Source organism: Gavia stellata, chromosome 1 (genome assembly GCF_030936135.1).
Source record: "Gavia stellata isolate bGavSte3 chromosome 1, bGavSte3.hap2, whole genome shotgun sequence".
NCBI lineage: Eukaryota > Metazoa > Chordata > Aves > Gaviiformes > Gaviidae > Gavia > Gavia stellata.
Window position 1 is genome coordinate 76,654,776 of NC_082594.1, and position 17,159 is coordinate 76,671,934.

General features: G+C 45.9%; 2 protein-coding genes across 3 annotated transcripts in view; both read right to left on the reverse strand.

Moving 5' to 3' along the window:
* Positions 1-16,039, reverse strand: part of DHRSX (dehydrogenase/reductase X-linked) — a 168,609-nt gene extending 152,570 nt beyond the window's left edge. Inside the window, exons 1-2 of one of the 2 annotated variants that reach the window (XM_059823697.1) lie at positions 15,902-16,039; positions 15,159-15,217 (exon numbers count right to left, since the gene is read on the reverse strand). In XM_059823697.1, coding sequence (XP_059679680.1) covers positions 15,159-15,217; positions 15,902-16,011 — 169 coding nt within the window. In that variant the 5' untranslated portion in view covers positions 16,012-16,039. Of the gene's footprint in view, positions 1-15,158; positions 15,218-15,896 lie in introns of both variants that reach the window. The other variant, XM_059823706.1, reaches the window with a different exon arrangement.
* ZBED1 (zinc finger BED-type containing 1) lies at positions 6,289-8,393 on the reverse strand. Its single transcript, XM_009820965.2, has one exon. It carries the CDS (start codon positions 8,387-8,389, stop codon positions 6,302-6,304), a length of 2,088 nt encoding a protein of 695 aa, XP_009819267.1. The 5' UTR covers positions 8,390-8,393; the 3' UTR covers positions 6,289-6,301.
* Positions 16,040-17,159: the final 1,120 nt, after the last annotated feature.

A 17,159-nucleotide genomic window follows, 5' to 3' on the forward strand; every position in this document is an offset into this window, starting at 1 on the left:
AGCTTTCCTGATGCTGACTTGACATCTTTCTTGTTATGACTCTAAATTCCTGTCACTGTAAACCTCACTGATGACTCATGAGAAAAACGCACGTTAAAAGAGAATGAAACCCTTTCAGTTGCAGTGTCTATAAAGACAGGGTGATGCACAGAGAAACAAAATGTCTAAAATTTAAAAGCAAAGCGGCATCTGTCGGAGAAATAAAAAATTAATTTCTTATTCCTGACTGCAAGCATTTGGGGATAATGACATATTCAGAAAATCGTATGTAATCAAAGAAATTGCCTTTTTAAAAATAACCTTATTCTGCATTGCTTGGGGAATCACTGTTGAACATGACATCATGCACATACAGCTATGGACAAATGCAGTCATACTTTGAGTGTACTAAGTAAACCAAAGGGATTAATCCTCTACAGATAGATCTAGATAAAGTGTTAGACTACCACAAACATTTACAGATGCATTTTAATTAGTCTTCTACCTAAAAGCACTAAAATAAAGACAGCATTTCTTAGTTAATTTATTTCAAATAGAAGTATCCCCTCGTGTCTCTGTTACACTTAAAAACAGGACTGCCCTACCGCTTCTGACAGCTGAATGTACATGTACCTCTGGCCACAGTATTTGTCACAGTAAAAACACTATAAATGTTACCCCCAACACATCTATCAAGTAAGAACTGTAGCTTTAGCCTCTGCATAAAATCTTTATTTGAATGCCACAGAACACTCTTTTCTATGTCAGCATTAAATACAGAAGTATTTGAATAATCAAAAACTTTCCCAGGCACAGCTTCAGCCCAGAGCACAAACTAGTATCATGCTAAGATATTTACCTTGAAAACCCAAACCACCAAAGCAGCACAGATCCTGTTTCTACCCCCACACACAATAAGGACTACTGTTGCTTATTATGACTTTGATTCTGACCATATTGTCCTAGCTGTGTTGAGCCCAATTCCCCAGTATCTTCCCACTTATGTAGTCAGTTTTGGTCCCGCTGAGCAGTGTTCAAGTGTACGTCGCTGTGGGAGGACGAGTCACTGGCTCTGCCTTTTCGCAGCACAGCACAAGCGCTGTGGCCCCAGTGAACTGCAGTAAGTACTTAGTTTAAACTCGTTTTAAACCAAGTTAACCTGCTCTCAATGAACAGTCTAAGAGAAGAAAAACACGATGGGGAGCAGGGCTTCTCCACCCGGCAGGGCCACGGAGAGAAGAAACGACAAGAGGAGTGCGAGACAGATAAAGTAGGATTTTGCAAATCAAAGTCACTGGAACTAAGTACTAATTGTAATGGATGGAAACCAGCACACGTGTGCAGCAGGTAATAGTCTTTTCAACACCTCTGAAAAAAAGATACATCTGATCACTACTTCAAAGCATTGCAGATGGCAGCATCACTTTTGTGAACACTGACCTTTTCTTCTGGCAGCAAGGGAAATCAATACCGCCCTGTGTGGAAATGTCAATATAAACGCTCAAAACTCATAGTATTAACATTTCAGAGTCTGAGGGATTCTCATTTGAAAACAGTTTCTGCAACAGCCTTTACATTTTTAAAAATATATAAATCAAATTGTATCACTAAAAAAGTTTTTAAAACACAAGGTAAGCTGAAAGACAGTGGTTTGGGTGTTTTTTATAGTAAACTCAGTTCCCTTGAGGCATTTTAACCCGACTGCAGGGGCACTGAAAATGACTGTAGAAGCAGTGAAAATATTATTTAATTGATTTTTATTGTTCAACCTAAAGGAAATGCTTTTGTATGTAAAAATGACATCATTATGCATCAACTGTAGGGATGTTCTGAAATTCCAGTTTAAGTAATACCAAGTCACTAGACATGCTTTACTGATGTGCTTTTAAGGCAGACATACAAATACACTATAAAGTTCTCTCTACAGCACAAAATAATGCTATTTAAAACAGCAAAGCCAATTTCTGTAACTTCTCTACATCCCCTAAAAATACAACACATCTTGAATTTAGCAGAAGACTAATAATTTGGAGGAAATATGACACAGACCATATAGTCTGGGCCTGAGGGGAAAAAAAAATAAAATAAAAAGCCACAAAACATAACAGAGACCAGGAACAAAAGTAAGAGAGTCTTCTCAGCATAGCCAAAAAGACAGCCGAGACTAGACAGCACTGCACCACCAGAACTGGGATCTCCAGACCTTCAGAAAGACATCATCCTCAGAGAGGGACACTCAGAAATTGACACCACCGAAAGGAGTATGGTGTGCAGAGACTAAAATGCAATTTTTCCACCATAAAGTTCCCTTTACCCAATTGTCATGGAATACGTAAAATACACTACTTCTGTGCTAAAATCTGTATGCTTCCCCTCCTTCAGAAATGACGTCCTCAGGCAGCCCCTTCTTTTTAAGCTATCACACAAAAAGGACAGAATCATGAACTACATGTCACTTTTAAGTTTTCAGAAGTCCTATAAAATATTACAAGTAACTAAGTAACATTTCTTTTGCTTTTAATATTCCTGCCTGCATACAAATGCTCTTCTAAAGCTAACTGGACCACCATGACATTAATTAAAGAAAACCCTCCAAATTAATCTAATACAGTGCTGCAATAGAAACTTAAAATAATATGCCCTTTCCACAAATAATCCAGAACTTTATTCCCTTCATTTAAACCAAGGCATCTCAGACATGCTTTGCTGGAAAAATTCACCTTTTCAACTTCATTTTGACTCGGGGTTTTCCTTTTGTCTTCACAGTAATCCCTGACGGCAGAGAGGTGAAACGCATGCAAAGGTTGGTCAGTCAGTCACACAAAACTCCCTTCAGTTACGTTGTTAACCCTAAGAAACCTTGCCCAGCCCACTGAATTTTAAACCTGAATTGGAAATACTTAGCTGGTGGCAAAAGGCAATTCTTCTTTTGACATGAAGTATGTACTTTGAGAGCCTGTTTAAAAATTCACTTTTCCAGCATGAAAGCACTCAAAAGCTGAAGTTCCTCTATTGCCCCTCCAAAAAGATGTCTCAGCTGTACCGAAGAGAAAAGGAAACATTAGGCTGTGGATTCAAATTAGCCGTCAAGAAACATGAACATAAATCTGACTTAATAGCGTAATTTGGAAATGTGTTCTGGGCCCACCCTTGGCAATAACACCACGGTTTAATTCACGTTGTAGCAATATTTAAAACAGCTCTGCAACTTTGGTTCTCCACCCAACTAAACAACAGAAAATTATGTCGTTAAATGAAAAACACTACACGTATTTAAGTGAGAGAAACCGTCTAAACTTCTGACGTTTTTCATCTTCATATTTTTTTAATCCAAAAAATTTGTACAGCATTTTTTTTTAAATAACTTACAGGATCAGAAGGAAAATAAATGCATAGCTTCAAAACCTTAGAATGTAACCTCCCCTTATTGCGGAAGAGTCCAAAGTTATAAAGTGCTGCAGATATGAACACACATCAGACAAGTAATCTAGTAACTAACTTATTTTTCTGGTTTATTTAACAATATTTCAGGCTTAGAACATTAAATAAAAATCTCACAAACAATGGGTAGGACTAACAATGGCTTTTTTATTTTCTTCTTTTTTTTTTCTTCTCCTTTTTTTAAAAGAATGCTGAGACACATCAATTGAACCAACTACAGTTTTATTTTGGATACCAAAAAATAAAGAGAAGCTGGAAGGAAGAGAGTAGTGCATTGCACCGATATCAGTAAAACTGCTTGTAAGTGTCACTGCATACGTTTAGCCCTAGAAGGACAAAGATGGAAACGGGAGATGGATGCTGCCAAGAGGGGTAGGCTGAACACGGACCAGGGGAGCGGTGCTCTGGGCTCTGCCTTCGTTGCGAGGGCACGGCTTTGAATTATGCTTGTGTAAGAGAGGATCCGCACGCCTTGCAGTAGCATTTGTGCAGCTCCTCGAGGACTAGCAGTGGTGGTAGCAGGTGGAGGTGGTGCAAGTGGACACAACCAACACCAGCTAGCATTCAATGGACTTAAAAACTAAGAGGTCTTCCTGACAGGGGTGTCACAGGAGCTCAAGTAACATCAAAAAGGGACCTCCTGTATCTCGCTCCCTTCCATAATTTCATTTTGCTACCCTCACAGATAGCCTACATACCCGCGGGAGTTTAGGCCAAGCCTGTGTTTTGCACCTTGGGCAATCCCATACACCTACCTCTCTGTGGAAGTGGAGAGTAGCAACATTCAATGGGATGCACTATGTGTGTACTTTGTACAAGTGCAAATTAATTTGCAGGGTGCTCGAGAGTGAAAACCCAGGCTTACTGACAGCCAAACACGGGCCACACCACCTATTAAATCCATTTTTCCCAGGCTTAAACGTACCAGGTATTTCGCTACTATTTACTCCACTGCTCCTTTACTCTAAACTCTGCCCTGCCTCCCCACCCACCCACCCGCCCCTTCCCGCCACCTACAAAGAACACAGAGGCCTCAAACTTGCAAAAACTATTAAAGCAAAATATAAACAAGCAATCTGGCAATAGGTTCAATTCCATCGCAATTCTCATTTTTGTACGTTCCTCCTGGCTGGGTCCCTTCTACAACCAAACATCCATGGGTACCACCGCGATGAAAAAACACAACTTTCTTCCTCCAGAACAGTAATGGCCAGTCTTCAACAGACCTCTCTCCAGAAAGGTTGTGCTTAACATAGTCGTAGACAAAAGCCGGGGTGGGGGGCAAGACACCAGTAACAAAAATAAAACCCCAAGCAAACCCTGACTATAATTGGACAATGCCAAGAGTCCTCCTCTACACCTCAGGGAAAAATGCTGGCTGCCATACCACTCCGTGCTAAGTGTGAACTCTAATCTTGTTTATGACCTGCAGTATTTCATAAGAGATGGGGGGGTTTGGGTTGGTTTTCTTTCTTTGTTTCTTGTTTGCCAAGTTCTCAAAAGGGCTTAAAACACTTGGGCGTAGAGACACAAAGGGAGCAATTACAATACACAACAACTACTCAGAAAGAGTACTGAAACATTAGACTGGACCAGACTGAAGTCCACTCTACAAACTGAATCAAAAAGAGACAGGAGAAAAAAAAGAGGTTTTAAGTGCTAACGTAGTAAGAAACAATCTTAAAGACTCACTAAGTACATGTGGGGAAATGGAGGGGTCCCCTTCTTTTAAATATATATACATAATATTAAAGCTTTTTATTTTGCTTTTCTTGCCAACAAAGTTTTCTAACTACCCTGGGCAAAGTCCCCATTTAAATTAAGAGGTTAAGGATTTTATAACGTAGACAGGCTGTTAGACCTGCGGCCCATACACGTCTCTCTGCCCTCTCCTTCCCTTCCTCCCTCCTCCCTCCCTCCGCCACCGAGGGGCCTGATGCCTCGCCTGCTTCGCACCGCGTGGCATCAGCCCTAACATCGGCACAAAGCAAAGGTAAAACAACGCTGCCCCGACCCCACGCACTTCGCTACCACTTTGTAAAAGCACAAGAGATTACAATCAGGGCTTGCCTAGACACACACACACACAAAAAAAAAAGGTTTTGCCATTTAGCTGCTGCAGTTAAATGGTAAAACTGGACTAATGTGGACACAGCAATACGAGTTTAGAAGTGTTTATACCATTTACACCATACTGGAAAGGAAAATAACTTATCCCAGTGTAAGTGCATCCACACTACAGCCTATGCCAGCACAGTATCAGTTAAAATAATAATACATCAGTCCCCTAATTGACAGAATTATACCAGCTGAACTTTTCTAGCATAGACCAGGCCTAAGACATGAGGTAGTGAAAAAGAAAATCAGGCTCAAGATCTTTTCTCATTCCATAGCATCAATACACTAAAAATATTCACTGCTCAGATTTATGGATTTTAAAAATAATGTTTTAAAATCCCAAATTTAAAGCTAACATCCTGAATCACACAGGATTTACAAACAGAGGCATAAATCTTAAAAACACCCTTGTTCAGGGTCCTAATTCAGGAAAATATTTTTATGATAGAAAGCACATAAGCATGTGTTTGTCTCCCACTGAAGCAAGTGGAAAGGAAGCACATGGATAAGTGCTTTCTGAAATCTGGGCACAGTCAGAAATCACGGTCTTTGTAGAATTTATTTCCTCATTCATTTCAGTGCTATTTAATCATAAGTCATTCATGTTTTAAGACAGTGGGAAAAACATAGACAATGGAAGCTAAATCAAGTTTGTTACAACTGTTCAATATTTACAGCATTCATAGCATAAAACAGAAGTATTTTTGGTAACTTAAGACAAATACCTTTTTTTTTTGTTATTAAATGTACCGCAGCAGTCCTGTTAAACAAACCCACTGTCTCGGATATTAAAGAAATTGTTGTTTACATTTACCGAGTCATTTAAATTAAAAATCTGTTCCTGTTCCAAACCCCACTCTCCTTCGTCTTCGTCCTCCGGTTCTGCCTCAGACCCATTCCGACTGTTTTCATACAAAAAGATCTGCTCATCCACGTGAGCTGGGGCTAACCGGTTTCTCTTCGCACTTACAACATTAGCAGAAGAACCAAAAAGGCGTTCAGGGAAGACCCTTGTGGCCAAAATACACCAGTATTTTTGAAGAACCTTTGGTAAAACTGGAAACAGCGCTAGTCTGTCAGACCACCACTTCAGTGGGTCTTCGTTCAAACCAAGGACCTTTTGTGACTTGAAGTTGCTCAACTCCTCAACAATCTGAGCATGCCATTCCTCCTGGTCTTCCACACCTCCCGTCTGGCAAAAGATCTCTGCAAGCATGTTGTTGATGACGCTGGTAGGAGGAGGAGTAGAGGAGATGATGATTTTTTTCACAGGGGGCTCTTCTGAAACAGTGAAGAATTTCTCTTCAGTCCTAAAGGTATTTTCTTTTACTTTCTCCAGCAGGCTTTTTGCTTCTTCCACCACTCTGTTTTCAACCTGCTGCCGCTCAAAGGCTGAAAGAAAAGGCAGTTTTTTGTAGCGAGGATCCAAAAAAGTTGCAACGTTGAGAAACATGTCTATCTCAGGCGTGTGCTGGTAGGTGGTTGACAACTCTTTAGCAATCACCTCCTTTGCCATGCTGATTTCTTTCAAATCGTTCTCTTTGATGTTCAGGGTAGTATTCAGAAGCATGTGGAGAAGTGGCTTCACCATACTGATCGTTGGGTACTTTGAAGCAGACATCATCTCTGCAACCTGCTTGAAAGGCTGCAGCAGCTCCACCAGCCCTTCAATTGTATTCCACTCACTGGCTTCCAGCATAAGGTGGTGGTTGTTGCTGTCCTCCACCAGAACAGCTGCAATGACAAACTGCTGCTCCTTGAGGCGCTGCAGCATAGCGAGCGTGCTTCCCCACCAGGAAACACGGTCGCTTACCAGCATGCAGTGGAGAATATTCTGCTGCTTCTGCTTCTCGCTCAGCATGTACATTGCAACCGTAGACTGCTGAAAATACTCCACCAGTTTTCGGCACCTGGCGAGAAGGCTGCAGAGTTTGGGGAGCTGAAAAGCTTGTTGTATTCCTGCGTTAAAAGTGTGCCCCAAACAAGGCATCTGTACGGGAATATCTAGAAGAGAGCAAGCTTTCACAATGTCTTTACTGTAATCTGTCGTAGCACCAAAGACTTTTGTATTGATCCCCCACTCAATGAACGTTTCATAAAGGACTCGCGTAATAGTCTCTGCAGTATTATCCTCCGGTACTTCGAATGTTTTTAAACACCGCGAGTTCACCGCCAGGCAGTTGGCAGGACTGCTGCTGAGAAAGTGAACCGCGACGGTTACGTATGACCTGTTCTGGTTCTCACTCCTCCACATGTCCGTGGATATGCCACACCAGAGAACCTCGGTAAGCTCTTTCAGCACAATTTCTCTAACGGCGTTGTACTTTTCAGGAATAGCTTTTGTACAGAAGTACTTCCGGCTCGGAAGTTCATACCTGGGGTCAGCTGTTCTCAAGAGGGCCTTGAAGGTGGGTTCATCAACGATAGAGGCCGGATACATGCCCTCGCAAATTAAGCTGATGACTGCAGATGTCAGTTCCTGATGCTTTTTGTTTTCATAGTTCTGGTAGGTCTTCATGATGAGGCTATCTTGGACAACCTGCTGCGACGACTCTGGCTTGATTTTCGAAAATGCAGTGGCAAAGGCTTCCCTCATTTGCTCAGTATTACTTTTCACAAATTCGCAGAATTCGTCGGGGTGATTTTTCTCAAGGTGGTAGGAAAGGTTGGACGTGTTTCCTGAATAGGCGATCTGTGCCATGCAAATACGGCAGTAGATCTTCTTCCACTGTAATATGCATCCTTCTGCATTGGTATCAAACCCAAAGTACTTCCACACTTTACTCTTTGCTCTCGGGTGAGCCACTAACTTTAGGTCTGATGGGGAACCTTCTAAACTTTTATTCTCCATTGCTTCTTGGCCACCGTCCCACCTTTTGATCCTTCACTCATTAATGAGTACCTGATAAAGGCAGTAAGATAAAGATACAATGAGAAAGCACAAGTTTGACCACACTTAACTATGTGAAATCAGCGTTTCTGCGAATGTATCAAGAAACCTACCTTACTAATTACATTTGCAAATTTAAAGATGATATTTGCAGGAAGTGTGACCTACAAGAAGCCCATCAGAATGTCAAAAATTAAAAAGGGTTTTAATACAACACATTCTGCTGTGAAACTGAGCTAGAAGACCTGAGTACACCTTGTTTCTGGAATTACATAAATTCTGGGTAGAGAAAGTGTAACCACCACCACCACAGTTAATATATTACTGTCACACAAACTGGTCATCTGCTATAGCATTTTATTGCCTCTTAAGTTATAGTTAGGGCTAGACCAACATCCTCTTGCCTAAGAGTTACTGAACGTCACTGTTAACATTTATTTCAATTGAAACCTGATACTGAAGGAGCAAAGGTTTTATTGTTTATTTATTTTGAAAGAAGTTTTGTTAGCTTGATTTAACTGTTCCAGCATTTGCTTTAAAAAAAAAAAAATAAAAAAAAAAAAACTGTGATGCAAATTATGGCATTAATCTGCTCTGAAATGTAAAGATGTTATGCAACTGAAATAAACAGAAAAGGAGTTTGAACCTACATGCAGATCAACAATACGTGTCCGACACCTTTCCTGTCCTTCTCTTTCTGAAATCAAAGCCATCTCCTGAACTACTAGTCCACAATTGTGGTTCCTGGCATAACAGTGCATTATAATTACAGGAAAAGCAGACAGGGAAGCACTAATAAATGTTATTATCCACATCAGCTGGAAAATAATTTTGCTGTATTTTCTTCAAAAGGCTACAGAAGTTGGGAGGGGGTGGCACTCTAAAGATGAGTGTGGCGATAAGGCAAGACTTGGCAATCTGAACCTAAATACCTGCACAGGAAAATGCTTCTTGTGCAAATGATCACATGCAAGTACAACTTGAGGCCTACAGCGCCTCTGTGCACAGTGCTGGCAGCTGGCACCCGCCAGAGCTGATTTCGCTACACCAAAAAGCTAAGCCACAGCACAGCATGACTGCACGCTGATGCTTCTCCCTTTCTTCCACACCACCAGCTGAGCCACCGCAACAGCATCAAGCCCTTTGCCAGGGGCCTGGCCAGGATAGGGAAGAAGGAAGCCATTGCTTAAACACAGATGCAACCTCCTCCACAAAAATCCAGGGGAAGAGAGCAGGAGAGAGACTTCAGGAGCATCCCTGCAACCAGACTGAAAGCAACAGCACTGCTCCTTCTCTGCTCGTCAGGAGCTGCACCTGTGCCCAAGCCCAGAAATCCACGGGTGCTATGACTGGCTGGTCAGGGGAGGAAGAAACAATCTGACTTTTTCATACTGCTGCAAGGGAATATCCCCCCCCAAAAAAAAAGTAAGTGTGCAAGCTTCTCCCGTGTGCTTTCTGCTGTCGATGAACATTCCCAAGAAAAGACGTTCTCCCTCTGAACTATAGCTGGTATTTTGCAGCACTTTCTGAATGTCTTGAATGAAAAACCAAAGACAGGTTTACCAAGACTGAACATATTTATTTAAACACAGCTGTTCGCTTAGAAGCAGAATGAGAGATGCAGGTCACGCATTTTATTGGATTTGTTCTGAAGATTTACTTCTGGGTATAAAACTTTTTTTTTCCCTGAGGGGAGGCAATGTTCTGACTACTAGCATGCCCTCTACTGTGATTCATTCAGTGCCTTTTAATTTGCCAGGATAAACTACTGATCGAAGATGGTAATGCTATCTAATTCCAAAGATGTGCTTATCAACAGCACCAAGGTATGCAATCCCATAAAAACTGATGATTTTGAAAGACAAAGTGTGTAATATATAATGATGTAACCCTGCCATAGCATCAGACTGTGCATCGACAAGATATGTCCTATCAGTATGCATTATTATTGCTTTTAGATCCCTCCATTTCAATCCATGACATGGCATCTCGAGAAAGTATAGAGGCTCCCAGTATTTCATTAAATCTTACAGTTTCCTCTGCAGTTACATGGCAGTTCCCGAAAGCAAGGAGGAAGGCACTGTAATAAGAGTTGATGTGTCTTTAATATTTAAAATTAGTATGACACCCCTTGGATCACAAGTTCATCACAGACCGATAAAATACAAGTTATTTTAGAGCAAGGGAGTGTTACAGGCTCACCCCAGCCTTCATTCTTATGTATGTTACAGCTTTGCCATCATTTTGAGATGGATCTGGCACTTGGTGATAGCGGCATAGAGTAGCACTGCCAGAGTTAAGGATACGCCAACATTAACACAGCCTTTATTATAATGCTGTAAACCACACTTCAGCTGTCATACCAGCTCGAATAGAAACTGCTAATCATCCCTGCCTCTCCTCAAGTGTTATACAGCATAACTGGCACTATGAAAAAAATAAAAACAAAACAAAACACACCTCTCATTTTTCTATAAGAAGAGGTAATTTTTTCCTCTTTCAGTGAAACGAAGTGTTCATACCCTAGGCTTGGCAAAAACCAGAGCAGCTTCAATTCTGAGCCAAACTGAAGACACCAGCACCTTGCAGAATGAAACCCATTGGGCATGAAACACCTCATGGCCTTTGAGAAGTGCCACAGCTTGTTACAAGGGCAGCTGATGGAAATGCTCTCTTTTAGCTTGCCTAACTTCCCATGATAAAAAAAATAGTGCCACTTCTGTTTGCTGAAAATTCTTCCACACACAGAAGCCTTCAGGCTACAAACGTGCCTTTTCCTTTCTCCCTTGAATTCCCACCCACACTGAAACAGAGCGCACCTTCGGAGAAGCTGCTGTTTTCCTCGCCTCCTCCATGCAGCTGGCCAACACCACCAACCAGTACCAGGGCCAAGGCTTTTAAGAGCCTGCAGACAGGATCAACTGCTGGCCTCACAGCAGACCCAGCCGCCACAGGAGGAGGAGGAGGAAGGGCCCAGGCTTCCTGGCCGTAGCACCTGATCCCCGCTCCCCCCAGGGCGGGCAGTGCTGCCTCCTCACACCTCGCAGACCCCTCTCACTCTCCTAACACAAACCCACGACTCCCCTCTCCAGGGCAGGGCTTGGGCCAAAATATCGACATGCCAGCAACGACACACGTTGCAGAGGGCAGCAGTGCTACCCTTGCACCAGGCAGGGCTCGGTTTCCCCAGTGGCGAACCAAATAGGTTCAAAACCCATATGAGAGTCACTCGGATTATGAAACCAAGCACGGGGGTGTGAGGAAATGTGGGGTGAGCAGCCAGCCTGCAACCTTAGCTCTGCCCCCTTGTGTGTGCACAGCAATGGCACCCTCTCTAATTACACGGTAGGTTGTCACACAACCCTTGCCTCGTTCAGCACAGGGGCAACCATAAAAAAAAAGTGTTACCTTGCTTCTGAAACTACCTAAATGACTCTCTCAGGTGCGTGCGTGGGGGAGAGGGTTTAATTGTTAGATACAACTTTATTTTTGCCTGCCGACAATCCTTCCTACCTGGTCGCTTCTCTGCCCACCTCTGGATGTTTTACAACCTGGAGCTCGCACAGCTTTGAGCAGGGAGTGCTCGGTCTATCATTATGCTTTACTCATATAAAGTAAAAGCCCTCAATACGTGAATCAAAATCAAGAGATGCATGTTCCTAAATTAATATTTCGCAATTCATTGTAAAGAAACTTCGTACAAGTGATGATACCAATTAACTAGAAATTGGGGCAAATTAAAAATATGAATGATATCTCAGTCACTTTTAAGAAGAACAGGAGTCAGCTTTAAGGCCTTCTGAACCTCAGCCACACTACCACCTTCTCCAGAGCCAGTCCTCTACACATCACAGGTACCAAATTTAACTACTAAGGACTTCAAAACTAGAAAATATTCAGCACTGAAGTCTTCCCCTACCAAATTTCAATGAAACATACAATAGAAGAGAAAATGCAGGAGGAAGATGCCAAATAAATTCCTTGAGAAGCTTTTAAAATAGCAGAAGAAATTATTATTGTTACATGAAACGTTTTTGTTATCAGTAAGATGTCTTTCAGTGACCACATTTCCAGCGTCAATATCCTGGTGTCACAATTAATATTAGTTTGTCTTTCATCAATCCACTGATCAAATTTTTGTTTTTAAAGAGCTGTTTATATCAAGGTCTTTAGTCACGCAGGACTTTTTTTTTTTCCTCCTCCAATTAATTAAGATTAAGCACTGTAAAAAAACACATCCAAGCAGTAATTTCTAATGAAACTATTAATTGTTTAGACCACTGAACACTAACACAGTTTACACTCCATATCAGCAGTTATACCGTTTATGTAATCAGTATTTGGAAAAATGTTTTAACATAAGTTAAACATAAGTTCCTCTTTACTTCTGCACACCGATTTTAGTTAGCGAGGCAATCACTGACTGCACCCCGTTTATCCTGCCAGCTCTGTATTTCCCTTCCCAGAGCTTCAAGATCAGAATTTCAGACCAACTTCCCTACTGTATTGAGGGGGAGAGGCTCACTTCAATAGCAAATATTACTATCTTTTCGGTTTGCAACTCAAAACAATTACCAAGTTTTTGCACTAAATCTAGATTTCGGAGCTCAAACTGCCCTCCCTCCCCAAAAAATTGTCTTGAATCCCATCTATAAAAATTAGATGAACTCCAGTAGGATGCGACAGAACAGATGGTCACTTGTAAAAGCCATGAGAAAGCGCATATGCCAAGAGCATGCAACTCTGACTAAGTTAGGGTAAAGAAAAAAAGAAAAGAAAAACGAAACTGATTTGATTTACTTGAATTGAAATCCTGAACGCTTCTTCCCAGCAAGTGCAAGAAAGCAAACTTTCCTTGGAAAATTCAGAGGCAGAAGGGCCGCGCTGACACCAGACCCCTTTGCTCACTCACGAAGCTCAAGGACGAGCCACCGGGCATCCCTCCGTTTTAAACCTTCCATGGCAGAGCTGCACCGCTGCCGCATGAAGAGTGGGAACTCTGACGGGGGAACTGGTGCCAAGGAGACGCGATCAGAGGCATGGCTGACTCCGCCGCCCTGCCCTGCCCTTCCCAGCCCCGCTTCCCCCCTCCAGGCTCTCCCCAAGAAGGCATCCTGACAATAACTTGTGAGAGTTAAGGACACCCCCTTGAAAAGATATAGAAAATCTTAAACATACACACCTTTCTAGATTACTGTCTAGAAAAGTTACTCGGCATTTTCTTATAGCAAGGGTAATTTACTGATCCAAGCTTTAATTAAGCATCTTCTAACCAAAACTTTTGGGTTTTGTTGCACTGCAGTCCCTATTTTGAAGTTATTATGGAAACAAGCTTAATCTAGGTAAAAAAGTTCCCGTTGACAAGCTGATTCACTTTTTTAAGCAATGGCTGGACACAGCAAGTTGAAGCAAGGCAGCAGATAACTGCCAAGAGGCAACTGTGCGCAAACAACTATCTGAGGAGGAAACTACTTGTCCTTGGAAGAAACCACCCAAGTTAGAGCTGAAAGAAAACTTTCCGCATCTGTCAAATCTGCCCTGGTCCTACTTGGGCAGCTGACATTTCCCAGGTTGGATCTTCATTGGCTTCCTCCGGCATTTCCAAATTCAACACTTTTTTTTTTTTAATAGCAGCTAAGAACGGGCTGCAACAAAACACTCGGGTCACATTTTCGTCATGCTGTTTCTGTGTGGTTCGAAAAAAGATTTGGAAAGTGTTACACACCCTAGGCACAATACCCAGCTTCACTCTGCCAAGAAAAACTAACGCTAGAAAAATGCTCAGATGACTTCAAACTGTACACACATCTGCCCTTTTTATCACCAGGGTTCTCTTGGTTTTGGGGGTTTTTATCTCTGTCTTTTGAGAATGAGAAAGGAGAATCCCAGCCTACTGCAGAAATACCGGGAATGAATAAGAAGTAGACAAAATGCTACCCAGGGAAGCCACGTGTGATGAAATGCACAAATACGCTCTTACTGTGTGGTGTACTTGTCCCATCTCCTCCCCAGTGCTTCAGATATTCTCTAAAACAATTTCCTCATCTGCCTCATCTCCTTACCAAAACACTATACCCTCTCAGTATTTTTTTTTTACTGTCCTCTGGTTAAAACTATAAACAGAGCCAGAAAAGCTCGCTTGCTGCTAACCAGCGAAAGTTAAAGGCACTGACTTGCATGCAGTCGTACACTCAGTTCTGATGATACCCTACACGTCCGTTCAGACGTGTAGTTTGCTCTAAATTTATAAACTCGGAAGCATCTTAAAGTCTTCAAGAGTAATGTGAGGAAAGAGGAAATTAGGAAATTCAGATCTTTGTTTTCTGGAAAACTCAAAGTTTCCTCTAGTGATTATTAAACATGCTGTTGACCCACATCAGGGAAGTGTGAAAGCATAACTTCTCCAACAAATAACTAATCCGAAGTCCCCTGGAGAAAACTGCAAGTGTCGCTCACTTGTCAGCTCAAAGGCTGGCAGCGAGTGACAGCCGGTATCAAAGACCAAGTTTTCAGAGCGCGGGTACGTTCCCCTCCCGGAGCGGCCGGGACAGGGAGGCTAAGGCCACCGGTCCCAGCCGCTCCGGCGGGCGTTGGCGCGGGCGCAGCGGCCGGCCGGGGCCGGGGCCGGTGGCGGGGCGGGGGCACGGCGGGCGGCGGCGGCAGGAGCGCCCGGCGCCGCGGCCGGGCCAGCGGGAGGCTGCCCGCCGCTACCCGCCTTCCAAGCACCTACCTGGGCTGAGGGAGGCTGCGCCCGCGCGGCTCTGAGCCGAGGTCTGAGGCGAAGCCGTCAGAAGGCAAAAAAGAGGAAGAGGAGAAGCGGGGACCCCCGGCCGGCGGAGCCCCCACGCCGCCTCGCGAGGCCGCAGTCAGGCCGGCGTGCAGCCAGGCGCCCGTCCCGGGCCCGGCCCCCCGCCCCGCCCCGCGTCCGGGGCGGCCGCGGCCCGGGGGCCGGACGGGGCGGTCGGGGCCCGGGCCCGCCGCCCGCCGGCAGCGGCGAGGGCGGGGCCCGGCGTGGCGGGGGCGGGAAGGGCGTCCCGCCAGCCGCTGCCCCCCAGGCCGCTGCCCTCGGACGGCGCGGTGGGCCCGGCGCGGCCCGGCCCGGCCCGGCCCGCGGCGAAGGAGCGGGGTGGCAGCGCCCGGACCAGGGCCGCCGCGGTGCCTCAGCCCCTGCCCCGCTGCGGAGGAAGCGGCGCGGGCGACCCACCGCTGCGGCCAAGGTCGCGGCTGTGCCGTGCCGTGCCGTGCCGTCCGGCCGCCCACACCCTCCCGGCTGGACCGCGAGGTCTCGGCCCCACGCTGCCCGGGGCACCGCCGCTGCCGCCCCCGCTCTCACCGGGGTGGGTGGGTGGGGGGAGGCGCAGCAAACTTTCGCCTTCTCGGCGGCGGGGGCTGCCGCCCCTCGGCCCGGAGCCGCCCCCCGGCCCGCAGCCGCCCCGCCCCGTCCCGCGGCGCCGGCTGCGGTGCTCACCTGGGGCCGGGGGGCAGCGCGGGCGGAGGCGGCGGCGGCGCAGCTGGTGCAGGATGACGAGGAGGCCGATGTAGTACACCCGGAGCAAGGGCACCAGCGCAGACAATAGCGACATGGCCGCCTCCCGCCCCGCGGCGGCTGGCTCGGGGCGAGGCGGGGAAGGAGCTCGGCGGGCGGCCGGCCTCTGCGTGGCACAGTGGCTCTCCGCCGCCGCCGGGCCGGGCCGGGGGGGGAGCGCGGCGCAGCCCCCACCCAGCGGAAGGGAAAGCGCCGCCGCTGTCACAGCAGCGATCGGGCGCGCCGCGGCTCCCGCCCTTCTGGGCATGTGCGGCGGGGGAAGGGCCGCGCTGCGGCCGGCGCAGGGAGGGAAGGGGCGGCGGCGGGCGGACTGGCCGCCGGCAGCGACGGGGCGGCGGCTCGGCCCCCGCCGGGGCGCCCGGGGAGCTGGGGAGGGGGCGAGGGAGCGGGAGGGGGCGAGGGGAGCGGCGCTCCGCGGCGGCGTGACTCAGCAGCGGGAGGCGGAGGCGGCGAGGGGGTGATAGGCCGCCGGGCTTTGGGCGCAGTGACTTTTGCTGCCAGGGCTGCTACAGCCGCAGAAGCGTCTAGGCGGGGATGAGGCAGCCGGCTCTGTCTCAGAACCCCGTGGCTGAAAGCGCTCATTGCGTTGTCTCACGATTTCCCTTCTCTCTGGCTCGGATGAGGGTGGCGGCTGCTGCTGCTGCTGCTGCTGAATCCCACGGGCATCGCTCAGCCTGGGCACGACCTTGTCACCTCAGGCATCTGCCAGGCTCGCTCCTCTCCTGGTCGTGGCTCTGGCAGTCGGAGATGGGGATTTCTCCAAATGCAGCTTTAGCTACAAAGCCTTCCTAGGTCAGGCGCCTAAATTTTATACCAGCCTCATGAACGCGTTCTTCACAGTGATCCCTAGCGTATCACATGGTTTATCTCGGAGTTTTGTGTTGTCCGTTTTAAATCCTCAGCCTTATTTTTAAAATGGTGAGTACTTGGGACAGCAGAGCACGTTCTACCTACCAGTTCTTCTGGTAGGTGGCTGGTCTTGGCTACAGGAAATACAGCACCTAGCACCGGCGTTAGGGTTGTCATTCGCAGAACTGGCGGTGTTTCATAAATGCAGATGAGCCTCAATATTGATACAAAACCAAAAATACGAACAATCATTTCACAAGAGGTTACGTTGACCTATACAACTTCAAATCCTTAGGTAACATTTTGTCTTTGAGGATGATGGGGAGCCATACAAAA